Source organism: Octodon degus, unplaced genomic scaffold (genome assembly GCF_000260255.1).
Source record: "Octodon degus isolate 3935 unplaced genomic scaffold, OctDeg1.0 scaffold00061, whole genome shotgun sequence".
Classification (NCBI taxonomy): Eukaryota; Metazoa; Chordata; class Mammalia; order Rodentia; family Octodontidae; genus Octodon; species Octodon degus.
This window is the reverse complement of record NW_004524637.1, coordinates 7,038,015-7,065,839: the sequence shown is the minus strand read 5'-3', so window position 1 is coordinate 7,065,839 and position 27,825 is coordinate 7,038,015. Positions and strand designations below refer to the sequence as shown.

Here is a 27,825-nt window from a genome sequence, read left to right as displayed (position 1 = left end):
AAAATTTGGGACACAACTGAGTTACATGATGTTACAGTACAGGTTCTGCTGTGTCCTGAGTCTTAATTGACCTTGAAAGGCTAGGGTCAAAATGTTAGCTGTCCTTGCAGCCCTCCTTTTTCTCTAATTTTGGTCTGCAAACTTAGGTTGTTAACCCTCCAGAAGAGAAGCTCATTATTATTACCCTACAACATAGGCAGTTGAGCTTAACCTCACTATCTGTCTGAATATCAAATATCTTAGACATAACATGAAACAAGTATTTTCTGTCAGGTAGTGATATGTTAAACTTTGAGTCCCTACAGAATATAAAGAAAAAAATAAAAAAAGGAATAAACAATTACATATTTTTACACAGATTAGCAATCTACCCATATGCAGCATTGTAGCAAGACAGTCCCGCAACATCCCTTTTCCTGTCTCCTGCCTTCATTCGCCACCCGCTTCCTTTTTAAACAAACATCTGCCCAAAAGATAGCACAGCAGCAACCAGCGTGTCATGACAAGCAGCATGTATTCAGAACACCAGAATGACAGGCACTGCAAGCATGATCCTACTAGTACACATTGCCATCTTCAGTGCACTTGCTTAGTTCACAGGTATCACCATGTATAGTTATGGTGAGAATCCTATCAATTAATGGCTAGTTTTGAAAAACTGCTGAAGATTCTCAGCATCATTGCCTTATTCATCTTGTACATGTAATTGTATGGCTTTGCCCCTGTCATGTTTCCTAGCTTTTTTCCTTGCTCTCTCTTCATTGTCTGATCCTCAAGTTCTCGCTTTCCTTTTAATTGTGTTATATACCTTTCTATTTGTATTTCTTCTTTTGAGTTCTTACACTAAGGAGAATATACAGTATTTACAAATGTGGGTCTGGTTTATTTCACTTATGAGTATATCTTCCAGTGGCATCCACTTAAATATGAAGGCTTCAAGTTTATCATTCTTTATAGCTGAGTAATACTCCATTGTATAAAAATAGCACATATTTTTCATGCATTCCTCAGGTGACAGGCATCTTGGTTGTTTCCAAGATTCGGTTATCCCAAATTGTGCTGCTATAAGCATAGATACACATATATCACTATGATACGATGTTTTCAGTTCCTCCAGGAAAATTTCCAGTAGAGGGATATCTGTCCTCAATGGGATTTCCAGTCCTAGTTTTTTGTTTTTTGTTTTTTTTTTTTTTTTTCCAGAACCAGGGATTGAACTCAGGCCCTCATGCTTGCCAGGCAAGCACTTATTCTACTGAGCCATCTCCCTGGACCCTCCAGTTCTAGTTTTTTTAAGGAGTCTTCACACTGATTTCCATAATGGTTGCAACAGTCTACATTCACACCAGCAGTGGAGAAAGGTTCCTTTTTCCCCACAGCCTCTCCAACATTGTTTTTGGTTGATTTCTTTATGACAGCCATTCTTTCTGGGGTAAGATGGTATCTTGGTGTTGTCTTAATTTGCATTTCATGGATGACTAGTGATATGGAACATTTTTTCATATGTTTATTCGCTTCTTTAATTTCATCCTCTGAGAAGTGTATGTTCATGTCAGATGCCCATTTCTGGATTGGGTCTTTAAATTTTGGGACCGTAATGGTTTTTAGTTTTTTATAAATTCTAGAGAGCAGACCTTTGTCTGAGTGCTTACCAGGGTTTTTTCCAAATTTGTGGGTTGTCTTTTCACTTCATTGGCAATTTCTTTTGATGTGTGAAAACTTTTCAATACGAGTTGGTCCCAGTTCTTTCAAGTGTTAACCGTGCAATTTGATTTTTGTTCATGAACTCTGCCTACCCCTCTGTCTTCACGACTTCCTCCTATTTTCTCTTCCAGGAGATTTACTGTTTCTGTCTTAATGTTTAGATCTTTAATCCATTTTGACGTTAGCTTAGTGCACGGTGATAGACCTGGGTCAAGTTTTAGTTTATGGCATGTAGAAGAGCCAGTTTTTCCAGCACCATTTGTTAAAGAGGCTATCTTTCTTTCAGTAAGCGTGTTTGACCCCTTTGTCGAATGTCAGGTGGCTGAGTGTGTTTGTAGAGGCCTCTGCATCTTCTAATCTATTCCATTATCCTCAGGTCTGTTTCGTTGCCAATACCATGTTGATTTTATCACAGTAGTTTTGTAGTATAATTTCAAGTCAGGAATGGTAATGCCACCTGCCTTGTCTTTGTTGGCCAGGATTGTCTTTGCTATTCTAGGTCTTTCCTGGCTCCAAATCAGTTTTAGGAATGATTTCTCTAGCTCTGTGAGGTATGTTGGTGGTAGTTTGGTAGGGATTGCATTAAATCTGTACAGCAATTTTGGGAGTGTGGCCATCTTCACAGTTTTGGTTCTTCCTATCCGGGGAATATCTTTACATTTTCTGAAATCCTCTCTGATTTCTTTTTTTCAGAGTACTGTAATTTTCCTTGAAAAGATCTTTTGATTTCTTTAGTTAGATTAATTCCAAAGTATTTCATTTTATTCGGTGCTATTGTAAAAGGTGGTGTTTCTCTAATTTCCCTCTCAGTGTGTTTGTTATCTGTGTAGAGAAATGTTATTGACTTTTGGGTATTGACTTTGTATCCTGCTATGCTATTGAATTTGTGTGTTAATTCTAGTAGTTTCTTGGTGGAGTTTTTTGGGTCTTCCAAGTAAAGTATTGTGTCATCCGCAAATAATGATAGTTTAACTTCTTTACCTATTTTTATTCCTTTTATTTCTCTCTTGTCTAATGGCTACAGCTAATGATTCCAGAACTATATTGAATAGGAGTGGTAATAGAGGACATCCTTGTCTTGTACCAGATCTAAGAGTAAAAGATTTCAGTTTTTCTCCATTTAGAGTTATGTTAGCTGCTGGGTTGTCATAAATGGCGTTTATCAGTTTGAAGTAGAAGCCATCTATTCCTATTTTCTGTAGGACTTTGAACATGAATGAGTGTTGGACTTTGTCAAAAGCCTTTTCCGCATCAATTGAGATGATCATGTGATTTTTCATTTTTGCTATGTTGATAGAGTGTATTAGCATCCCTGGGATGAATCCTACCTGGTCATGATGTATATGATCTTGTTGCTGATTTACTGTATTCTATTTGCTAAGATTTTATTGACGATTTTTACATCAATGTTCGTGAGGGAGATTGGCCTGTAGTTCTTTTTTAGTTGTGTCTATCCCTGGCTTTGGTTTCAGTATAATACTTGGCTCCAGGAATGATTTTGGGAGGATTGCTTCCTTTTCAATTTCATTGAGTTTGAGGAGTACAGGGATTGTATCTTCCATAAATTTCTTGTAGAATTCAGCTATGAATCCATCAGAACCTGGGCTTTTCTTTGTCGGTAGGTTTTTTATTCCATTTCATATTTCATTGGCAGTTATTGAGAGTTGTTAAATGTTCTGGATTCAATTTTGGTGATTTGTAGCTTTCTAGGAATCTGTCCATTTCCTCTGTGTCTTCTGTGGGAGTAAAGATTCTCAAAGTAGCTATTGATAATCTGCATTTCCACTGGATCTGTGGTAATTACAGCCTTTTCATTCCTTATTGTTTGTATTTGAATTTTTTCTTTCCTCTTTTTGATGAGGTTAGCTAGGAGCTTATTGATTTTGTTGAATCTTTCAAAGAACCAGCTTTTTGATTTATTAATTCTTTGAACTGTTTTCTTTGTTTTGATTTAATTAATTTCTGCTCTAATCTTTATGATTTCTTCCCATCTTTGGGCTCTGGGTTTGGTTTGCTCTTCCTTTTCTAGATGTTGGAAGTGTAGCATTAGGGTGTTTATTTGTTCCCGTTCTGTTTTTCTAATCTATGAGTTCACAGCTATGAATTTCCCTCTGAGAACTGCTTTCATCGTATCCCATAAATTCTCATAAGTTGTGTTTGAATTTTCATTGAATTGTAGATATTGTTGAATTTCTTGTTTAATTTCATCTGTGACCCATTGGTTGCTGAATAGGGTGTTGTTTAATTTCCATGTATTTAGGGGGGTTTTCTTATTTCTTTTGTTGATTATTTCCAGTTTCATTGCACTGTGGTCAGATAATATGCATGGGATAATTTCTGTTTTCTTGCTACATATACTTAATCATGATGTGTGGAGTAGTATTTGGTCTATTTTAGAAAATGATCCATAAAGCACAACATTTTTAATCAATTGCATACAGTTTTGCTACTTATAAGTAATATTAGACAGTAAAGTCTTCTAGACAGGTTTTCCTACTTTTGAGGTGGTAATGTCAAGACCATTATGGGTAAATAGCAAAGTTAAAAATAAAGTTAGATCTGAGAGACCTAACTTTTTTATGAGCCAGGAGTAATGAAAAGGGGGAGTAATAAGGGGAGAGAACATTCTCAGACTAGGAACAAGCATGAGAATAATTAGCCTCCTACATCCCGTAGTGCTGCATGGGTCGTATAAGACTGTCTTAGGGGTTGGGGAGATGGCTCAGTAGAATAAGCGTTTTCCTGGGAAGTGCAAGGGCCTGTGTTCAATCCCCGGTTACACACACACACAAAAAAAAAAAGACTGTCTTAACTTAGTTCTTACGAACCCACTAAGAATGTGATTCAGTGCTCAGGTATGTCTTGATTTGTTATATGGTGTGTTTATTAGATCAGTATTTTCAAAAGGAGACAATTTCCTGGCGCTTACACTTCAGGTGTGACCATGCGTGAATGTTTGCTGATTTGGGTTCTCTTTTTGTCATTGATTTGGAGAAATTGAATGTCCTGTAGCTACCACTGCCTTTTTTTTTTTTTTTTCCTTCAAGATAAGATTCGGGTTTTTTTAATGCTAAAGAATAAAATTTTCATGGAAATCCTTTGCCAAACCCTGTGTCTGTTTTGTGTTTTCATGGTAATTTTACTCTCAAATGTTCACACTTTCTTAGAGATTGGCTGTGGGAGAACTCACTGGGAATGGTCTGACACTGGAGGAATGGCTGCCTTCTACGTGGATCACGGACACCCTTCCCCGGAGATGCCCATTTGTGCCCCAGATGGGGGACGAGGTGCTGACACTGTTTATCTTTTTATTTTTCAGCTAATAACCTTGAGCATTTGTTTTTATAGCTATTAAAACTTAACTCTAGATGACTACAGCAAGTTCTCAAAATTATCTCTTTTTCATTGTGTTCCTAAACTGAATAGTTAAGACAATTAGGACAAATCTAATTATTATAAATAACTGTGGTAATTTAAATATTGTAAGAAAGGAAATTTTGTTGGTATTTTTAAAAACTGAAATTTGTGTGCCTGGCAAGCGCAAGGACCCAGGTTCACTCCCCAGTAGAGTGTGCTGTGCTGGCCCAGAACCCTGGGCATGGTAGTGCATGTCTGTAATCCCAGTGCTGGGGAAGCTGAGACAGGAGGATGACTACAGGTCTGAGCTGTATAGTTAGACCCTTCCTGTACCAAATAAAGAAAAGATTTAAAAAAGAAACCCTGACATTTAAGTAAGATTTTATTGCTTTTTCTAACTTAAATTAAAAATTTAAGGGTTAAAAATATGATGTGTCAGAATATTTTAATTTAACTTTATTTCAAACAATGTTAATTTATTTACATATTTACAGTTAGTTTTCCCTTAAGATGTATGTTAAAATAGGAACATTGAATGGGGACAGGGCGAGGAGCAAGGACACAAGTGTAGGACTTTGCATCTGCTAGGTAGGCCCTATAGTGTTGAGATGTACCCTGACACACACAGTGTTTGAGTTTTAAGAATTTTTACATGTGTAGAGACCGCGTGCTTAAAGAGAGCAGGAACAGAAGTTAGAATTTCTGTAGCTTGAAGGTCATTTGGATATCTGAAAGAGTGGCTGGCTCACAACCTGTGTCTTAGGAACACATCCAGATTTTAAAATTGTGACTTTTATTTTTTAGGTCTATTATTTCCGACAAGGACATGAAGCATATGTTGAAATGGCCCGGAAAAATAAAATTTATAGTATTAATCCTAAAAAACAACCATGGCATAAAATGGAATTACGGGTATGGTGTTGATTTATTATTAAAGCAAATGATACGCTTAAAGAGTGTGGAGAAAATTCTGTCAAGTGTTACTGTTTTCACCATAAGAAACTCTTCATGAAAACAGTTTTCTTTGAAGTAGTCCTGTGGCATAGGTGTTTAACTCTCAACCAAAGAAACACAGAAGTGCCAACTTAATACTCCGCATTAAAGTTTATAATTTGGGTACAAAATTTAGTTACAGTGAAAATTGGACGACACTTAAGTCCTGAAGTGTAGATATAAAGTTGATTACCTTTAGATTTATTAGCAATTCAGACTTATCTGGTGCTCTGAAGATGATTTCTTAATTTTTCTATTTTAGGAACAAGAACTGATGAAAATAGTTGGCATAAAATATGAAGTGGGATTACCTACCCTTTGCTGCCTTAAACTTGCTTTTTTAGATCCAGATACTGGTAAACTGACTGGTGGATCATTTACTATGAAGTAAGAGCTATTGAAAGGAACATGTTTCATAGTATTGCAGATTTGGTGTTTTAAGAAATTTATGTATATTTTAGGTACTTTTAAGTTTAGACCTAATTAATTTGTTTCTGTTTGTAACTAGGTACCATGATATGCCTGATGTTATAGATTTCCTGGTCCTGAGACAACAGTTTGATGATGCAAAATACAGGCGGTGGAATATAGGTGGGTGATTTAAGATTGAAAATACTTCAATTTAAAACATTTTTTTTTTCTCGTAATTGGTAACTGTTTATAAGAGTACACAGTTATGAGAGTATTTTCTTTTAAGGGTTTTTACATGCTGGATTAATTTAAAAATATTAGTGACAATTGATATTCAGAGCCTGAAGAGCACTTAATAAAAAGTACATTAATTTGAACTAGGACCAAAGCTAAACTGCTGGTGGTGGTGTTTAATGCTTACAATGTTTAAAATTACTATTTTTAAAATTAAAAAATTTCCAGGCATTTAAGGGATGCATTAACATAGATACAAATGGATTTGCTATTTGTTAAGTAGTTCTGTTTATTTTCAAACAAAACCACTGCTTGCTTACTTGGAGTAAAGTGTTGTATATATTTAGCACATAGTTGGGCTATATACAGCAATGGATGTATCATTCCTGTTTCTTCAGTTCCATTAGAGGATGCTAGCTTGGCTGGGGCAGGGCAGAGAGTAAACCAAGGAAGAAAAAACTTTGACCTTGTTGCTTAGGGAATTGTATAAAGTAGGAAAAACCAAAAGGAATTTGAAGGTAACAGTCAAGAGAAGTCTCAGGGCAGTAGCCGTCTGCCAGGTCTAGGAAATGATGAGTGCAGAGGCACTTGCTCTGTAAGAGAGAAGTCTCCAGAGGACAAACAAGTTTCCAACTTACCAAACAAGTTTGACTTAATTTGGAAATCATATTGAACTGTGTCATTAATAGCTTAAACTGTTAGAAAATGTGGGAAGATATAATTGTAAATTCATACAAAGCCAAAGAATGAAGCGCTTATTAGAAGAGAACCAAAATTATACAAGAGAAGAATTGCATGCTATTTTACTTGGTAACTGTTTTCATTGTCATAATAAAACATGCATACTTAATATACATTCCTTTTAATACAGTTAATTAAGAGATATCAATACTTAGTGACAAATTGAATCAAGATATTTCAGATGAATAAGTATCAGTTTTTTCATTTAGATCTTATAAAGTTTTCGTGTGTACAGATTGGTGTTCTAAAGTTACAGTCTGATGGATCTTTTATGTCTGAAGAGCAATGCATCCACCTACAAATTACCATTTAAAATTATGCTGGTAGGCTTCTCAGAAATGCTGTAGAGCTTCCTGTTTACTTGTCTTCATCATTAGTGTGCAGATATTGTTGGTCATGGTTAAGCATTCATTGACAAGTTCGTTCTCTAGCAGAATACTGTCTGAAGGATCATAAATATATCTGTGAAACTTACAGTAAACATTGTAATGTAAGGAATGATCTTCAGGGTCTGGGGCGATAGCTCGGCATCTAAGTGCTTTCCTGGCAAGCATGAGGTCATGAATTTTGGTCCCTTGTACCGCATGCCATGCCAGCCTTGGAACTCGGGGTGGGGGTGCTGTGCCAGCCACCAACACTGATTGTAGTGGTGGATGCCTGTAATCCAGCACTGGGGAGGCTGAGACAGGAGGATCACTGTGCATCCAAGCTGCATAGCAAGACCCTGTTTCAAATAAATAAATGAATAAAACTATTTTAAAAATACACGCTCTGCAAAGCATCCTTGTAATCTCAGCTGATATGGAAGTTGAGGCAGGAGAATTGCAAAACCAAGGCCAGCCTGACCAGCTCATTGAGAACCTGTATCAGAATCAAAGGAAGGATTTGGGGCTGGCTAGATAGCTCAGTGGAAGCAGTCAGGGCCCTGGGATTCAATCCCTGGTGTGCTGTGCTGGCTCAGCCCCCCGGGGTGCACTGAAATGGCAACTGAGACTGGGCTTGTAATCTCAGCGCTTGGGAGGCTGAAAACAGGATCACTACAGGTCTGATCAGTGTAGTGAAGCCCTGTAGGCCCTGAACTAAATACATTAATGAAATAAATAATAAAATTTAAAAGAGTTGGGAACGTACCTCACAAGTGACACACTTGTCCTATAGCATACAGAAGGGCCTGGATTCAGACATTAATACCCTTAAGAAAATGTGTTTAGGGGCCAGAGAGATGGCTTAACGAAATAAGCGCTTCCTTGGCAAGTGCACGGGCCTGAGTTCAGTCCCCGGTTCTGCCAAAAAGAAAATGTGTTTATTAAATAGTGTTGTCTAAGTTCAGTGTCACCTATAGTTAAAGAACAATTTGAGACTTTAGTAGTAGATTGTGCTTTTCTCCTTTTTTCCCCCATAATTTTATTGAGAAACAAATAGCAATGAGACAGTTTTAAGTCAAATTGGTAGGACAGTTTCAATAATTAACACATTGCATACTCTCTTTCTAGTGGTTATTTGCTGTACAAGATGCAGACATGATATCCTATTTACAGACACTATTAGAACAAATCCCTCTATTCATTGAATTAAGAGAATGTAGCTGTATATCTACCCTAACCATCTTGAATACACAGATACACAACGGTCCTTCATCTCCCCTCTTTGTGTGCTTTTCTCCTAACATGCCTGTGAGACTGCGTGGCTTTGGGTCCAGATGTGTGTGCATTCTCAGTGTGTAAACATACTCTGGTGACTGATTCCTGGGTCCATTTTTCCTTTTATCGACATACTTCTTTTGCTGTGTTTTTAATTTTGTAATATATTGTATGCGATGTGTCTTAAGTTTTTAAATTGGTTTTATTTTTCAAAAAAGAAAGCATTTTTTTTAAAAAAAAGCATTAAATTGTTGTTATGGGTTTAAAAATCCAGATGTTAGACCCAGCATGTAGCTCAACAACGCAGCGGTACCTCCCTGACCACCACAAGGTCTGCACCCCTGCAAAAACAAAAGAAAAAAAAAGCAGCTGCTTTATATTAGTTAATTCACTTTTCCTTAACTGTGTTAAAAATGAAAAATTTCACTAGAAGGCATTACTGAAAACCTGCCATGTGTTAGACATCACATCATTGCTTTTCTTTTATCAATGAGTAAAATGAAGCTTAAAGTAACTGTGTTTAAAGTCACACAGACCATCTGTATTTGAACCCAAGTATTCCAAACTCTTGCTTATGCTAGCCAGGAGAAAACTCAAGTTACTAAGTTGTAATGTAAAAGTCAAGAAGCGGAAAGACAGAGGAAGAGTGCACCTTGGTCTAATGGCAGCGAGGGAGGCCGAGAAGATGTTAGGAATGGGCTAATAGTGCTAGTAGCGTATTAGGCCCTTGTGAAAAGCAGTGCAGTACCACCATGCCCAAGTGCAGTGGGAGAAGGAAATAGAAGCTGTATTCTCTGTTTACAAGAGTTAGTGGGATTTTTTGTTTGTTAGGTTTAATATGAAAGGAAGAATGCATATTTATAGTATTACTTACAAGTGTTTGAGGTGAAGGAGAGCAGATTGGGTTTTTTGCATCTTTTGTTTTGAGGCTGGGTCTTTAATGTTGGTGAAGAAAACCTGTATATGGAAAGTAAGAAATTAAAGATTAATTATAAATATTTGTTGAACAGAAGTTATCTTAGCTGTATTTTAACAAAATTTTGCAGTTGCCTTGTTTGTTTTTGGTCTTTTTTGATTTTTACTGTATATTTTTGGTTGAATTGTTTTTTAGTGGAGGTTGAATTTTTTGTTTTTGGTGCCAAGGACTGAACCCAGGGCTTCTATCTTGCCAGACAAGCATTCTACCGCTGAGCCAAACCCAGCCCCTTAACAAAATTTTGGACATAGTCATCATGAACTTAAAATGTTATCTAATGAAATCAATGAAAAGGGATTTGAAATGGGTGAGGCACACCACTTTGACTTCTTGTGGCTTTATAATACTGTTTCCGCATGTAATTTGCATACTACATTTGGAATATGTTGGTCATTTATGTTTTGTGAACTCATACAAGCAGTGTAAGTACCTTAGAGTTACACTTTGGAAAGAGTCAATCTCAGTGCAACTAAACCTCAGAGTAATGAGATGGCTTTTGCTTTGTCTAGGTGACCGGTTCAGGTCAGTCATAGACGATGCCTGGTGGTTTGGAACCATTGAAAGTCAGGAGCCTCTTCAGCCCGAATACCCTGATAGTTTGTTTCAGTGCTATAATGTCTGGTAAGGAGATGGCTGCCATATTTTTAGTTAGGTCAGGCTTGCATGCCATTTATTCTCCACCTGGTAATAACAGGATGAAGATTGCTTCTTTTAAATAGTGAAGCAATTATGTTTATAAAGTGATTTTATACAAATTGTAATTCAGTCTTCAGATTTTTTTAATCTAAGATTTTTTTCTTTCTTACAGCTGGGACAATGGAGATACAGAAAAGATGAGCCCTTGGGATATGGAGCTTATACCTAATAATGGTAAGTGTGTGCACCTTATGGAGCTGATTTTTTAAAATAAAACTGGCTAACTTGTTGTAGTACCAAGGGTTATTGTGAAGACCAAGTAGAAGCAGAAAATACTTACTAAGCTGAATCAGTGTACAGCTCTTACTGACACTGAGGTAGGAGCAGTGCCGCAGTGAACAAGGTGGACATAATTTTTGCCCCTCTGGAATCTGTAGTCTTCACAGGTAGGATTGAAATTAACTTAATAAAACAAGAATTTAAAATGTTTTATTAATTATGCACTCATTTTAAAAATGAGCATTTAGAGGGTTGAAGATTTTTGTGACTACAGCAGAATACATACGAGTGTGACATCATAGTTCACTAGGGATTGATCTTGGAGTCAGCCATAGATTGGTGTTCCTGCCCTGCTGCTGTCTGTACGATTTTGGCAGGTTCTGTGCAGTCTCTGGATGTCAGCTTCTTAGTACTCAGCCTTTGATTAGCTAAACAGGTACCTACCTTTTCTTTTTTCTTTTCTTTTCTTTTCTTTTCTTTTCTTTTCTTTTCTTTTCTTTTCTTTTCTTTTCTTTTCTTTTCTTTCACCTTTTTTTTTTGTGGGGGGGAAGAACCAGGGATTGGACTCAGGCTCTTGCGCTTGCCAGACAAGCACTTATTCTACTGAGCCATCTCCCTGGCCCTGACAGATACCTTTCTTACAGGGCTGCTTTGAGAATTAAATGGTGTTGTATGTGAGAGTGCTTCACATAGAGCCTGACACGTTAGAACTCAGTGAACAGGTAGTTGTAATTAATAACAGTAACGCCCTGCACAGGCCAAGGCCAGACACACTCAGGATTTGCGAATTAGCCCTAGGCATGACTATGGCACCTTTATTCTGAGAAAAGGTGGGTGTGGCTTAATGGGGGCATGGGGTTTTTGTTTTTGTTTTAAGCTTGGTGTAGTAATTTGTTTCAGTTTTCAGAAAATGCTTTCATTTGTGTGTGAGTAATCATAAAAACTTATAAGCTAATGGTAATTTGTATAGATTGGGGTGAGGGCATCGTACATCATACTTCAGTCTGTACTGCAGACACCAGCATATTATGCCATCTCTTAATAAGATAAGGTTCTGATTTACAGTATAGAGATTATCTTTTAAAAATTGAATTGCTGAAAAGTTAATGTTCCCTAAAAATTCAGACAGGAGAAAATTACTGGCTCAAGTAAATCCAGCCTGGGAAGCCATAGACTAATCATGTTGGTATTCTCTGTATAAGACTAGTTATTTGCAAAAATTGTCATTAACAAATTATCACTACATTTTTCATCTCATAGCTAAATTAGAGCAGCTGAAAACTAAAGTTTCTTAAATCAGCTTGTAGCCATGTTATGTGGCTAATCTTGGTTTTGTCTCTTGGTGAAAGTTGGAATTAAAGTCATTCAATTATTCTGAGTTTGTGAGTTGAATGATTGTACTTCACCTCTGCATATGATAGGAGTATTTTTTTCTGTCTGGATATACATCCATGTGCACACACAGAGCTTATGTACAGTACAAGCAAGAATAATTTTGATTGAACACACATGGTGGCATATCTCTGATAAACTCTCACCCGGAGCTAATATTGCCTAGTACCTTTGTAGAGTTTGTGCTGTCATTATCCTCTGTTTCTCTTAACTACAGTGTTAAAATTTAGACATTTGTAAAGCATACCCTTCATCACTTCAGAGCAAAAAGCATAGAAATTACTTATTATTCTCAGTCCTTTGAGACTTTGATTATTCTTGAAACAAGGTGTTTTGTTTTGTTTTTTAAGTTTACATTGACCTTGTGTGCTTATCAGGGTAAATATAGTATTTATAAGGTGATTTAGAAAACTCTAAGTTTTGCTTTTTTAAAAAAAAATAATGTAGTTCTAGGGGTGAAACACAGGGCCTTGTGCATGCAGAGTAGGAGCTTTGTATAGTGCTGCTTTTTCCTTTAATTATAATTGGATTACAAGGCAATAGGGGTGTTGGCTTTTTGTTGTTTATATAGAAAATAATTTATAATGGTAATATCTTTAAAATGTTTAAATATTTTTACCATAGAAATTATTTTCCTTTGAAAATAATACTCTATTAATCTTTTCAATTTACTTTATAGTTTTGTGACATCAGTTCTGCTTCAGTCTGTAGTATCACCCTGAACATGTCCAGTCTTAGCAGTTCTGCTTTTTATATATTATCTAAATACCATTCGCCAGCTGTTCTCACTGATCTGCTTTCCTTTCTACATTTCAGCTGTATTTCCTGAAGAACTAGGTACTAGTGTTCCTTTAACTGACGTTGAATGCAGATCATTGATCTATAAACCTCTAGATGGAGAATGGGGAACCAATCCCAGAGATGAAGAGTGTGAAAGAATTGTTGCGGGAATAAATCAGCTGATGACACTAGGTAAGAAGGAACAGCGCAGGAGGACAGATGGGGAGGAAAAAGCAAAGTGCAGGAAAGTTCCTGTTGGAACCACTCTTCCTGTAGTGCCATGTCAGTGGTCTTCCAACTTTTGTTTTTTCCCTAGTAATGAGCATTGAACCTTGCTCTTCGAACCAGACTGGGCCCCTACCTTATTTTTCATTTCAATGCAGTATTTTGCTAAGTGCCCTATACAAGTCTCAAATTTGTGATCCTTTTGCCACAGCCTCCCAGAATTACAGATACGCACCTCCATATATAACTTGAAACATTTTTAACTGGAATCTTTTTATTAAAGTCTTAAAATAGGACTTAAATATCTAAAATGGTTAAAATTGAATTCTTCTAGTCAAGTATGAGAGTGCCTCCCATAAGTGTCAGAAATATATGAAAAATCTAGATTCTTCATATCCTGATTTGAAATGCTTTGACATGCTCAAGGTGACATGATGTGAATTGAAGGTGTTGTAAACTAAATTTTAATTACTTGGATAGCTGAACCAGTGAAGGGTGGAGAAGAGAAAGTATTAATGGATTTGCCTCATTAAAAGGAAAGAGAGCAGTGACCATGAGCATTGATTTTTCTGAGCTCTGGACTCCAGAGTATCTGCAAGCTCAGTGTGGTTTATAGCAGCCCGCTCTGGCAGCAGGAATCTGCACCAGAGAACCTGGGAGAAGTTCAGATTAATATCAATAAGAAATGGTGAGGTCACAGATGGTTGCATATTCAGACATAAAGGATAAACACCACCACCCTCCCACAGCATGCCACGTAGGGGTTGACATCAGGTCTTTGTTCAGGTCAGGCAGGCATTATGTCACTGAACTGAAATCTCCAGCCCTTAATATGTTGTGAAATGGCACTACTTTATAAAAAGTTTTATGAATAAAATCATCAGTGATTTTATCAATATTTATAAATACAAAGTAGTTTTCACATGTGAATGACCAAAAACATAGGATGTGATTTTGTGTTCTTATTTTTACTGTCAGTCTGTTGTGCCATTTATTGATGGTTGAGTAAGAAACTTGTGGTTTGTCTGATCCTTCATAACAGAATGATGCTGTAATAATTAGAGCACGTGGTTAGTTTTGCTAAGTGTCAGGTTATGTTAGAATGAAATATGTTACAGTGTTAATGATAAACAGCTCTTTAAAATAATTTACATTCAGGTTTGACCAGGTAATTATAGAAATGTATGTATATGTTCAGAGGTCATTTTTTCACCCCAATGAATCTGAGTTTAAAATATCATAGAATTTGCATTGTAAATGTATGCGTAGAAAGTGAGGTTGCCCTTTATTAAGTTCTATATATTTTTTATGAAAGATAGTAGCAGACTAATGTTTATAAATTAGGATTAATCAAATCTTAGTTCAAGCAGTTCTTAATTACTTTAAGCTTAAAAATTACTATTTGTTTGCTTGTTTATTTTAGATATTGCTTCAGCATTTGTAGCCCCTGTGGATCTACAGGCTTATCCCATGTACTGCACTGTAGTGGCGTATCCAACAGATCTCAGTACAATTAAAGAAAGACTGGAAAACCGATTTTACAGGTTAGAATAATTTGATTTTTTACTATTAAAGGGAATACGTTAAAAGGTTCTTTCACCTGTTTATTGAATGTCGGTAGTGAAGTTTCTCAACTTCATGTGTGAACAAATACTACACATACAAATCACCTAGGGGTCATGTTAGTATAGAATCTGGTGTCCTACACTTCAGGGATGTTCTGGGAAGGCCTGTGGCCTGGATTGGAGTCGAGCGCCATACCTCTGGAGGACACTTTGAGAACACCTCCTAGGTGCAAGTGTTTCTCTGTGTGATGCAGTGCTAATGCTCAGCTTTCTTCACATGATATTTTATAAAGAAAGCTCAAATATTTTCTCCTAGATAACATCTATGTTCATAGTGTTTTTTCGTAAAATATCATAAATTTAGTATTTTAATGCATATACTATTGAAAAACAGAATTAGGAAAGGTTCAGTTTTTCATAATTAAAGTCTAGCATAAAATAGAACTACAGCTTAAAAATTGGCATAATTTCAGCTGATTTGTATTTTCGAGTTATCTATTTTCATAAACATTAGTGCAGGCTTTGGAAGATGGAGAATCACTGTAATAAAGAAAACTAAATTGTTAGATACCAGACTTTAAAAATTTCTGATCTTGTCAGGTAAATTTGCTGATGCATCAGTGGTGGTCCGAAGCACTGAGATGCTGCATTCCCTTGCATCAGCAGCAGCAGCACTTTCAAAGCTTTCAGTGATGCCCGCAGCCTGCTGCTCATATGCGCCACAGGTTCCGCCACTCCCGAGTTGGAGGGTGGGCTGTGAGCTTTTCTCCGAACTGTCCCACCCTCAAGCATGCTTCTTTTAAATGCTTCCCAATATCAATAAAATAAAACCTTGCAAATCTGTTTGAAATACACAGAATTTTTTTTGTATGCTTGTGTGTCTGTATAACAGCATATTTCTGTCTAGAAATGGTACGATTTTCTAAGTGTTATCTTTATTAAGTTTGGCTACAACTGGATGATATTCTTAGGAGTCACATTGTGATTTTTCTTGGAGGAATTACAAAGCATATCTAGCATTAACGTACTTCTTAGTTTTCTTACACACATGGTATTTTTCTATCTCATAAGCAGGCTATCAATTTTTCATTTGTGTATGTCATTTGGTTAATAATACTGCAGTTAGGTCAAAATAGCTTTATTTGCAGAAGCCAGAGGTGGTTATTGTCAAAAAATGATACTGTCCATGGCAAACATATAAAGCAAAAACTGAAGCTTCTCCCCTCCTGAGAAGGCGCTGCTGCTGTAGCACGCCTTCCCCACATGCTCTGTGTACAAGTCCATGAGCTGCTCTGCATTGCCCCAGTGCAAATCAGGTTTGAAAACTGAAGATGTAAGTGATTTGATTAGTTTACAACTGCAATTGGAAGGTTACGATGTCCTGAATTTGTTAGGTGCGCACATACCTAAATATGATGAGGTTAAGACTTAACTTTTTTTTTTTTTTTTTTTTGTTTTTGAAGGCGGGTTTCTTCCCTAATGTGGGAAATTCGATATATAGAACATAATACACGAACATTTAATGAGCCGGGAAGCCCGATTGTGAAATCTGCCAAATTTGTGACTGATCTTCTCCTACATTTCATAAAGTGAGTCACTTATGTTTAATTACAGCAGTTGTTAGCAGTCATTGGCACTGATTTCTAAATGTAATGTAGAATGCTGAAATATTAAAGACGATTGTCATTTACATTGGTGAGCCTTTGTTCTTGCAGGTAACATCTCAAAATAGAAGCCCTTACCTAAAGAAAAAAGCATTTAAACGAATTATAGATTTAGTGAACATGTAGTATTTTGCCTTCATTAGTTCGAGGCCAAATAATAATCTTACAGATAAGAAAGCTCCTTGTGTGCAGACCTGAGGCAATACGTGGAGGTGTCTGAGGCTGCGTGCAAAGTGTCTGTGCTGCTCTGCCGCTTGGGGCACAGCTAGCAGTCAGCACCATGCCGGCATCAGCTTCAGAGCTTCCGCACACGCCAATTCCATATCAGGAGGGTGACAGCAGAGCAAGGCCAAAGCCTTTTCCTCTGTCTTGTGGATCTCATCTAGCCATAGAGTGACTTGCATCTTCAGAATTAAAAAATGGAGACATGAGTTGTGTATCTTGGTAGGGAAGATTGCTCTGATTTAAGTTTTTTCTCAGTGAGTATTTTAAATGCTTCAAGCTTTGTTTACAGGTAGCCAGATAAACAGTGATAGAGCATAAGTTAGGGAAGTGAGGAAAGTGTAGATGTCAAGAGATTTTAGAGGCTACAGCTCACAGGAGTTTCACTGTGATGACTAACTGGGTTTGAAGAAGAAATCAAGGGGTAAAATAGGGAAAATTTACCATTCTTTCTCATTACTTTTTCCTTTGTTCCTTCACCCATCCTCTGCCCTAGTTTCCCTTTCTTTGAACAGTTCCTTTCTGTTTTACAATACCTATGACACATTTCAGTCATTTACAATTTGTTTCTCACATCAGAGAAACAGTGCAATATTTACATGTGTGTGATTTATTTCACTTAAAGAGTGTGGTCTCAAGGTGCATCCATTTATCTAGAAAAGTCTCCAGTTGATCCTTTATGGCTGAATATTGCTCCATTGTGTTAAAATGGAATCCATTCATCAGTTGATGGACATTCAGGATGTTACAAACTGCTGCTGTACATGTGGGTACACTATGATGAATGTGATCATTATGGGTATGACATAAACTTAATTTTTTAAAGTTACATCCCCCCAAAATGAGCCTCATCATTTTTAGGAAATCAAACTTAGCCTTCGAGTGCTTATAGCACTCTTAGTTTCTGAGTAATTTGGGGGCTTTTACTACTGTGATTTGCCTCTCTTCAGGGAAGTTAATAATAAAATGTGAACTCACCTGTCTGTAACTTTGAAACTGTGAGAAATGTATATGTGTACCTCTCTTTCACAGAAGTAAGAGTCTAGAATCACAGTAAAAAAATAATTGTTTCAGTAAAATAATTTACATGAAAATTTTTACATTTGGAGTAGTGTAAAAAGTTTCTTTTAAGTAATCATTTTGAAATTCAGATTAATATCTAAAAAGTTTGTATTTCTGAAAATAAGCCTCCAGGATTTCTTGGATGTATGTTACAAGTTACTCTCAAGGTGGGAGTTATAAAGCTTGAAAGTTTGATCATTGTACTTTTTATAGTTATTTAACAAAATTTCAGCAATAGGCATATGCAAAGTGATGTAATAAATATTTTCAGATAGAAAAGACTGATTTTACCCTCTTAATACAGTCTTATGGACTAGATAAATATGAATCTACTGTGACTTAAGGAAAACTATGCTAATGAGAGAATTGGAAGTCTAGATAGGAGATGGTCACTACAGAGGAGATTTGGCCACGTGAGAGAAGTATGCTAAGATGATGCAGAAGAGGTAGACACTAGTGGGTTTAGGGAGACTCGGGCAAGAAGAAAGCCATTGTAGGAGCAAGGATAACATGAGATAGAAAAGTAGTTATGTAGCACATTGTAATTGGCATCGGTCAAGTAGAGAGTGTGTATAAATGGTAGGATACAGTAGACAGATTTAAGTTGCAACCTGTTCATTGAGGGTTAGGAGGACCAGCCTAAGAACTGGACTTCTAAAGTACCTCCAGGAACAAGGGAATGTTAAAGGTGTTGTAGCCTGGAAGTAATGTATTGTACACTATGCTGTAAGTATTAATTGGACTGAAGTGTCTAATACAGATACAGAGAGGAGATAAAAGGCATAAATGGCAGATTGACTGTTTACAGGTAACCAGATAAAACAGTGATAGGGCATAATTTATGAAAATGAGGAAAGTATAGATGTCAAGAGATTTTATAGGCTACAACTCACAGGAGTTTCACTGTGATTACTAATTGGGTTTGAAGAAGAAATCAAGGGGTAAAATAGGGAAAATTCACCATTTAAATGCTATAAAGATTATGTGCTATTAAAGAAAAATAAAAAGGGAAAAGAATAGGGAGAAGCACTTCAAGTTAGAGCTGCAATTTTAGGTGATGGTGTCAGAGAAAATGACTACGGACCAAATATTATGGCATTACATTTAAGGATGAAAGGAAGGAGTGAAATATAGGTGGTGTGTTAGCTTTACCTTAAAGGCCAAGAGTGGAAAGTGTCCTGGGTGTGGCGGGGCTGAGCAAGACCGAGGAGGGCAGGTGTCCTGCAGCGCGTGTGAGGTGGCAGGCAGCCGATGGAGACCTTTACTTCTGTCTTAAAGTCTGGGTTTTAGGAATAGGTTTTAGAGATAACAAATCTCATGGCTTTCATCTTATGTATTACCATTTAATTTTTATTTAGAGATCAGACTTGTTACAACATAATTCCACTTTATAATTCAATGAAGAAGAAAGTATTGTCTGACTCTGAGGTAAGTAATATTTCATTATGATTACTATATTTACATTATGTTGTACATAAGATTTACGTGCAACAGTTTTTAGATAAAAGCTATTATGGAAATAATTTTTGCCCAGTGATACAGTTTATTTTTTTATAAAACAGTATTCAAGATTTTCTTAGTCGCAAAAGATAATACTTCAAAAAAGGAGAGACTTTAGTCAATAAAGAACTTCAGTGTATATATGCATTATATGTAGCATGGATTCGCATATAATGTTGAGTCTAATAAACTCGAGTGTGTCCTAAGTCTGATCCTTTCTTGCCTCAGGAAGAAGAAAAAGATGCAGATGCACCAGGAACTTCTACCCGAAAAAGGAAGGTGAGAGGGGTGTTGCTTTTGTACAAGCTCTGTGGGACTCGAAACATATTAAGAGCTTGATGTGTACTCTTAGCAGTTTTAAAGGCAGATAAAGTATTACTTTCAAATCAGTTTGAATCAAAATGCATGTTTTTTGGAAATAAGTGACCATTTTCGTTGATTCCTGGTACTATATGACACTTAAATATCCCTAATCTGAAAGTCCAAAATTAAAAAAAGTTTTGAGCACTAAACTGACAGAAGCCTTTGGATTTTAGAATATCTTTTTTTTTTTTTTTTTTTTTTTTTTTTTTTTTTTTAGGTATATTTAGTTAGTAAAGTACAAGGAAATGCTCCAAAGTACTTGTGGACCTAAGTCTTTCAGGTAAGTTGTGTGTGTGTGTGTGTGTTTCATTAATATCAGTAAACATTTGTATCTCAGGACCATCAACCTAGAAGGAGACTGCGTAACAGAGCTCAGTCTTATGATGTTCAAGCATGGAAGAAACAGTGTGAAGAATTATTAAACCTCATATTTCAGTGTGAAGACTCGGAGCCTTTCCGCCAGCCTGTCGATCTCCTGGAATATCCAGTAAGTATTCTTCCAAGTAATTGGCTTGCCTGTTTGTTTCCCACTTCTTTTTTTTTTTTTTTTTTTACTATATTTTATTTTTATTGTTTCATACACGTTCTCACTATTTGGTTGTATATAGTGCAGCTGCATAGTGTAGTAAAATGTAGAATGCCCTGAATTCTTCAAAAGAATCAGGTTAATTACTACAGCTCTGTTCTTAAAGAGTTTTCTGATTTTGAGCTCGTCATTTAGTTTTCCCATCTGAATATAATTTTTACTAATTACCTCCCACGAGCACCATTACCTAAAAAATGGTAATACCTATTTCTCTATAGATTTATAGAGATGAGCATATATAAGGCGTAGTTTTAAATGGTGGGATACAGCATACACTTACAAGGTGGCATTATTGTATATATCCAGGTATTACATATAATAGTTATGGAATGCATTGTAAAAAGTTGAATAAACATGATTCAAATATTTTAGCATATAATCACAGCCATCAAAATTAAGGTTTAGATTTCTTTAGATTAAAGATTATGTGGTTCAAATAACATTCTTGGTTTCAAATGAAAGTTTGAAAGTATATTAGCCTAGATGTAATATGCTCTTGACTTAATATTTGTGTTTCAACTTCACAGTGAAAATACAGAAGTATCATCAATTGATAAACATCATAGAATGACTTACTGTCATTTTCAAAATAGAAGCATAATCTTAAATGTAAGAGAAATTCTAGATCTGAAAAAATTATATAGAATGCTGTGCACAAAGAAAGGATATGGAAAATCTGAAAGCAATAATGGTGGGTTCAATGAGCCTAACCAAAAGATACCAGAAATTGCAGAGAAGAATACCTGGAACGGAGAGAGGTGCTCTGGATGAGTTTTCTTGGCTGAGAAATACTTGACCAAGCAGGATTCCTGAGTGTAATCTATATGAAAAAAAGCATTGCCAAGAATAATAGATCAAAACTTCAAAGATGAAAAGACGTTAAAACAAAGAAATGGAAGAGACTTAGAACTCCGGTTAATCCTGCTCATTTTACTAGTACTCAACTTAGGCGTAGCTCTCCATGACAGGCAGCTGTTTCCTGAACAGACATCTGGATTCTGTTTCTAGAATACTACAGTTACATGGAATGCCTTCAGGGAATAAAAAACAAATTTCTATAAAGAAAATACCTTTTTTTCCAAATTATAAAAATACATTTAAGAATGCAGTCACCTCTTCTGTGTTCAGAGCAGTGTAGATACTAGCAAATAATGAGACCCTACCTGCCTGCAAGTGAGGTGAAGAGAGGCCTTGAGCCTTGGATCTTCCTTCTGAAGTGAAGTTGAAAGACTGTGTGACTGTTCATGGTTCTGGATCCCTGCAAATCGCAGTCCAGCTCAGGCCTCCACACATAAGGAATGGGCCTGTTCTTGCTCACTCTGTGTTTTCTCCTGTCACGGAGTTGTGTTGCAGAGAGTGGGTAGCATTTAGAATTTACAGGTAGTATAAAGTTGGGGGTTTAGGGTTTTTTACCGAGTGTTTACTAGTAGTCCTAGAACTTGTCCTGCACAAATCCTGTGCTGAGAAGTATAGTGATAATAATAGGACTTGTTTTCTCCCTTTTAGGACTACAGAGACATTATTGATACGCCAATGGATTTTGCTACTGTAAGAGAAACTTTAGAGGCTGGAAACTATGAGTCACCGATGGAGTTATGTAAAGATGTCAGGCTTATTTTTAGTAATTCCAAAGCATATACACCAAGCAAAAGATCAAGGGTACATACCTAGTTTTCTTTTGTGCTAAATAGCTACATGTTGCTTATTTAAAGTTAACTTTCTAGTGAACAGTGTCCTGCTGCCCTTTTTTCTCATTTCCCTCTGTGAACTCTGACTGCTGTCACTCTGCGAGGTTTAAGGGGTTCACTTTCTTAAAGTCTAGTGATTCAGTAGCTGCTGTGTGCACGTTGTCTTTGTATGCACTGGACTAGTGAGAGCTCGCGTTCTGGCTGTTGCATACATTAACATACGGGAGAATTTTTTGGGAGTACAGAAATAAGTAAAAATCAAATAACTAATTACTCTTTTGGGTTAAAGAAGACACAACAAAGGGGTGGTGTGCTCTAGTGAAAGAGTGGGCAGGAATCCTTGGTAGCAAACCTTCAGAAGTAGTTTCCGTAAAAACAGAGTTCATAGCGAGGAGTTTGGTCTGCATGGAACATCACAAGTTAGAGTAAAACTTTTAATTACGTTCAGAACTGGAAAAAGTCCTAATCTAAACTCAAAATAATTTAAGTGTAAAAATGTTTTGCTCTGCTGTTCACCAGGAGCGATCAGGGAGAAGCAGTACCAACAGCATCGTTTTACGTTCTAAATATACTTTGTTGGAAAAATGCTTATGTTTTCATGTTTACAGACCAGGCATTTTCTTTGGAGAATATTTGACCACAGTTCTGTGGGTTTTTTTTTTTTTTTTTCCTTTCTATAGATTTACAGCATGAGTCTGCGCCTATCTGCTTTCTTTGAAGAACACATTAGCTCAGTTTTATCAGATTATAAGTCTGCTCTTCGTTTTCATAAAAGAAATACTTTAACCAAAAGGAGGAAGAAAAGAAACAGAAGCAGCTCTCTGTCCAGTAGTACTGCGTCCAGGTATGTAGTACTTTTTATTTACATAACTGATCTGTATAACTTTGTCATCTAAATGATAGAATTTGGTGTTTTTTAATACTTCCTTTACTATTCCCTATATTACAGAATGATATATTTGACATGCAAGTTCCTATGATGTGGAGGATTTTTATTCTTTTAAACTAAAGCTTTACTAGTGTAAGTGCTTAAATTCAAACTGCTAAATCTACAAAGTAAAACAGCATTTTTAGGGTAGTGATGGCATCATGCTTTCTGTCATATAACTGTAGCATTTATGGCAATCCTTCACTAAATCACTTTTCAAAGGCTCACAACCATATGAAATCCACTACAAATCTCATATTTTAACATATTTCATAAAAATGTTGGATTCAGCAGTATTATAAAATTGTTTATGTTTTAGTCACTCTTATAAGTCTAAACAAATAATCTTACTTACAGCCCCGAAAGGAAAAAAAGAATCTTAAAACCCCAGCTAACGTCAGAAATCTCTACCTCGTCGCCTTCCACACCTACACGATCAGCACCCCCAAGACACAGTGCCGTGCAGGTGAATGGCAGGGCGGAGGCCAGCTCTGTGGTCCGCACCAGGAGCAGCCGCGTGCTCACAGATGCAGCCATCACTGCTGAGCAGCCATCCACTTCGTCAGCTGCAGTGAAGACTTTAATTTCAAAAGCTAACACGTCTGCAGTGCCAGGGAAAACAAGTAAGGCTTAGTTGCATTTCTCAGCTGAAGTCAGTTCAGTGGGTGCCCTCCCCCTCCCCGTTAGGTTTTTACTTTGCCATTTTTAGTCATTTTCTGCACTAGATTTCCTTTTTTTAAAAAAAAAAAAAATGTAGTTTAGATAAGAAAATGCAGGGGGCCGGGGAGATGGCTCAGTAGAATAAGCGCTTCCCTGGCAAGTGCAAGGGCCTGAGTTCAATCCCCAGTTCCACCAAAAAAAAAAAAAAAAAAGAAAATCCAGATTTAGGAATAGAATGATGCTTTACAAATAACAAGCTGATCCAAACTGCCTGAATTTGTCCTAGTATCTAAACTTGCTAGTATTTTGCTAAGACTTACCTTCATAATTTTGGACTGATTCCATAGCTTCTGAAAGTGCTGCAATTTCTACTTGGGTGTACCATTTGCTTATTAAAAGTGTGTATCCTAGAGTAGAGGTGCAGCTCAGTGGTACAGTGCTTTCCTAGTATCTTTGAGGACATGTGTGCATTTGCTTCTACTGAAAAAAAAAAAAAAAAAGGACCTTTCTAGGGGGAGCTTTAAGCATCCCGTGGATTTTGTTATCTTGGCCAATTCAAGTAATTTAGGTTAGAAGCAATCTCAGACGTTTTATTTCCATTTAGATTAATAAGTATTTAATAATATTGTCTTACCTTTTAATCTTTTGTGTATGTGTTTTTAGTACTAGAGAATTCTGTGAAACATTCCAAAGCCTTGAATACTCTTTCAAGTCCTGGTCAAGCCACTTTTAGTCATGGCACTAAGAATAATTCTACAAAAGAAAACATGGAAAAGGAAAAGCCAGTTAAACGTAAAATGAAGTCATCTGTGCTCTCAAAGGCGGCCGCTCTTTCCAAGTCGTCAGCTGTCCTTGAGCAAGGTGAGGTGCTGCTGTGGCCTTCAGCCCTGGCAGGTCTTTGTCACAGACAGCGCTCTTGCTGGAGTGCTCTCGTCTCCTCTGTGCCTGCTGCCTGATGACCAGTCACAGTCTGTATTCCTGACAAATGGAATGAGAACTTTGGATTTGCAGTTTCGTAGCAACAGCAAACTATTGTCATTAAATTTAAGAGAGACAAGAAGAACTCACTATGTGGAAATAAAAATTTTTATAGTTAGAGGCTTCTAAAGTGATAAATTAGTTTTAAAACTCATCATTGCAACACCTTAAGACATTACATTTTCAGAGTTTAAACTTGATTCAGTTCACCCCCAATAGCATCCCTTTTTTTCTTTAGGTCACAAAACGCAGTAGCTTAAGTGATGATTCCTCAGGGTTGTCAGCCTTCAGTTCTTGTGTCCAGCTTCTGGCTCTGCACAGTTGTGCTCCCAAGTTCTTTCAGGTGCCGAAGTTTTGGGAAAGTATGTTTCATGTGGCACATGGCAAGAGTCCCTGGTAAAATCTGTCCTGGAATATTAAAACAGTATGGCTCCTGGGACCACAGACAGCCCAGTAAAAAGTTTTGTATCACCCACTTCCAAAATATGTCTAAGTCATTTACTAATGTTAGTACCTCAGCCTTTAATTTCTTTTTTGTGAAAGTGTTACTTCAGCTAATGGCACTGGGATCTAGCCACCAACATGAACTTAAAGTGGGCGCCTCCTCCTAACCTGCTGTCACAGCTCTCGATCTGTTTGCATTTCCATGGCCTGAACTCAGGCGAGCACCATTTCTTGCTAGAGCAGTTCTCTTAGTTCCCAAGTGACTTCTTTTTCTGTTTACTGTCTCAGCTCTGGTCTGTCTTCCCTGTTGCAGCCCAGGAGATGTGTGTGATCATTTTCTTTGGCATGCATGTACACATGTGTACACATGTGCACACACGCACACACACACAAAATTAAAATCCTTCCTTTCTGAAACTACTTGGAATCTGATTTTAATTTTAGTTTTAAAGTTTCAGTTTTGCTTGTTAAATAAAGTTCTTCATTACTTGATTCTTTCCTAACATTCCAAATTTCCTAGCCTTCTTTCTCCCTTTTGTGTTCCAGTCAAAGTCTCGGTCTCTAGATGTCATTGTCCCTTTCTTCTTTCTTTGGAATGTCTTTTTCCTCCTAGTGTAATGCAGTCTTATTACCTTTCAAGTTTTGAAATACCCCCTTCAGATACAAATTACTTTGATAGTCTCCACTCTTCTCGCATTGGAATTACTTGGTCTTGCTTGTCTCATATTCCTCACATTGAACAAATGACATAGGAAAGCAAGGGGTAATTGCTTATTTACCCAGATTTAAGAATTAAATGGTTCTGGATATGACATTTAAGATTATTTTCCATAACTGAATTGTTTGAAGGACTGTAGAGAAACCCTCTAACAAATTAAGCAATAAAATGCTTCATTATTAAACTATACAAGTAAACATTTTATGTAGTTCAAACTGAACTCATGTACTGCAATAGATAGTAAAGGTAATAGGAAGATATTTTTGTTAATCTCAGCTGTCATTAATTACAGCAACAATTTAAGTGGTTTATTCGCTCTGAACTTTTATTTCGCCCATGAGGTCATTACAGATCTTTTTCTATTAGCCTTTGATCAGTTCTTTTTATTTTAGTAAAAAAATAAAGTTGCATTATTACATATACTAATAGCCCTTCACTGACTAGTTTGAGGAGCCAAAAAAAAAAAAAAAAAGTTACACGTAGTAAATGTGTTGCTCTCCCCTTTTAGGAGATTACAAGAACAACGCTCTTATACCAGGCACCATTCAAGTCAATGGCCATGGGGGACAGCCACCGAAACTTGTGAAGAGGGGGCCTGGAAGGAAGCCCAAGGGGGATGTGAGCACCAACAGCAGTGAGGTGACACACAAGAAAAGGGGCAGGAAGCCCAAGAAGCCCCAGCCTGCAAAGTCAGAAAGCACAGAGCAGAATAACTCGCAGCCTGGCAGAGATGAGGTGGCTCCTTCTTCAACATGCAATTTTCTGCCTGAAACAAATATTATTGTTAAGGAAGATTTGCTACAGAAAAAGAGTCGAGGAGGCAGAAAACCCAAAAGGAAGATAAAAACACAGAAACTAGACTCAGATCTCCTAGTTCCTGCCAATGTTAAAGTACTAAGGAGAAGTAACAGGAAAAAGACAGATGATCCTGTTATAGATGAGGAGGAAGAGTTTGAAGCCCTCAAAGGCTCTGAACCCCACATGAGAACTCGAAACCAAGGCCGGAGGACCGCGTTCTACAATGAGGACGACTCAGAGGAGGAACAGAGGCAGCTGCTGTTTGAGGACACTTCCTTAACCTTCGGAACCTCCAGTAGAGGGCGAGTCCGGAAGTTGACTGAAAAAGCAAAGGCAAATTTGATTGGTTGGTAACTTGAATCAAAATGCTTTGAAATGTATAGAGCAGGTACAGTTAAGGAGTTAGAACTACGGCCTCTGCTTCCTTGCTGCTGTGGTGGATGAGGGGGTGTTAACAATTTGACTCGCAGAAACCTTAGGCGACACTTCTCCAAATGAACACATATAAATATATACATATATATATTTTAAATGTTTGCTATTTATTGCCCTTAGATAGGTTACGCATTTCCACATTCATTTCATTCAGTGTTTGAAACAAGAAATTGAGGACTGTTGAGTTCCTGATTTATTTATGGGAGAGACAGTTCTGCTACACTCTTAAGGAGCATAGTATTCCTAGTGCTAGAGCATTTCATGCTAAAAAGAATTATTTTTGACCAAGCAAGGTACATTTTTATTGATACAGAAGTCATGCCCCTGGGAAGACATGTTACACAGTAGCAGTCAAGAAGTATGTTTCCTCTGAAGGTAAATAGAAAATTCTCACCATTTAATATCCTAAAACCTTTTTAGTTATAGAATGCTCATCTATAAAGTTACCTAGAGGGGGATTTTGCTTTATTCCATTTCTGCCAAACTTAGAGAAAATAATACTGATGAAAAGGAAACATATCCACATTGGAAAACATTTGACTGTCTAATTTTTCAGACCTTGATTCTTAATATCAATCACTCAATCTCTGTTTATTGTGCCAAAGACTGAAAAATCAGTGCAGTGGAAAGCCTGTTTTTGACTGTCAGGACAGCATACACTTTTCAATATTAGAAAGGCTATTTATTCTAAAGAGCAAGTTATTAAAGAGTTATGCTGAGATATATCTTTTTTTGGTACTGAGTAGAGAATAATGCACTGGTGGGTCCTTTGACAGAGATGTCTTAGAGAAAATGTTTAAGTGGTTAAAGGATTCAAGGAAAATACAGGAAAAAGGTATGAGATTT

General features: G+C 36.9%; 1 protein-coding gene across 3 annotated transcripts in view; it reads left to right on the top strand.

Annotated features, from left to right (window-relative positions):
• Nucleotides 1–27,013, top strand: part of Phip (pleckstrin homology domain interacting protein) — a 116,525-nt gene extending 89,512 nt beyond the window's left edge. For all 3 annotated transcript variants that reach the window (XM_023718739.1, XM_023718737.1, XM_023718738.1), the window contains exons 21-37: nt 4,872–4,991; nt 5,866–5,973; nt 6,317–6,441; nt 6,563–6,645; nt 10,566–10,677; nt 10,865–10,926; nt 13,180–13,335; nt 14,792–14,912; nt 16,397–16,522; nt 19,240–19,309; nt 19,610–19,660; nt 20,082–20,231; nt 21,837–21,989; nt 22,699–22,862; nt 23,304–23,569; nt 24,270–24,467; nt 26,255–27,013. In XM_023718739.1, coding sequence (XP_023574507.1) covers nt 4,872–4,991; nt 5,866–5,973; nt 6,317–6,441; nt 6,563–6,645; nt 10,566–10,677; nt 10,865–10,926; nt 13,180–13,335; nt 14,792–14,912; nt 16,397–16,522; nt 19,240–19,309; nt 19,610–19,660; nt 20,082–20,231; nt 21,837–21,989; nt 22,699–22,862; nt 23,304–23,569; nt 24,270–24,467; nt 26,255–26,898 — 2,709 coding nt within the window. In that variant the 3' untranslated portion in view covers nt 26,899–27,013. The remainder of the gene's footprint in view (nt 1–4,871; nt 4,992–5,865; nt 5,974–6,316; nt 6,442–6,562; nt 6,646–10,565; nt 10,678–10,864; nt 10,927–13,179; nt 13,336–14,791; nt 14,913–16,396; nt 16,523–19,239; nt 19,310–19,609; nt 19,661–20,081; nt 20,232–21,836; nt 21,990–22,698; nt 22,863–23,303; nt 23,570–24,269; nt 24,468–26,254) is intronic.
• Nucleotides 27,014–27,825: the final 812 nt, after the last annotated feature.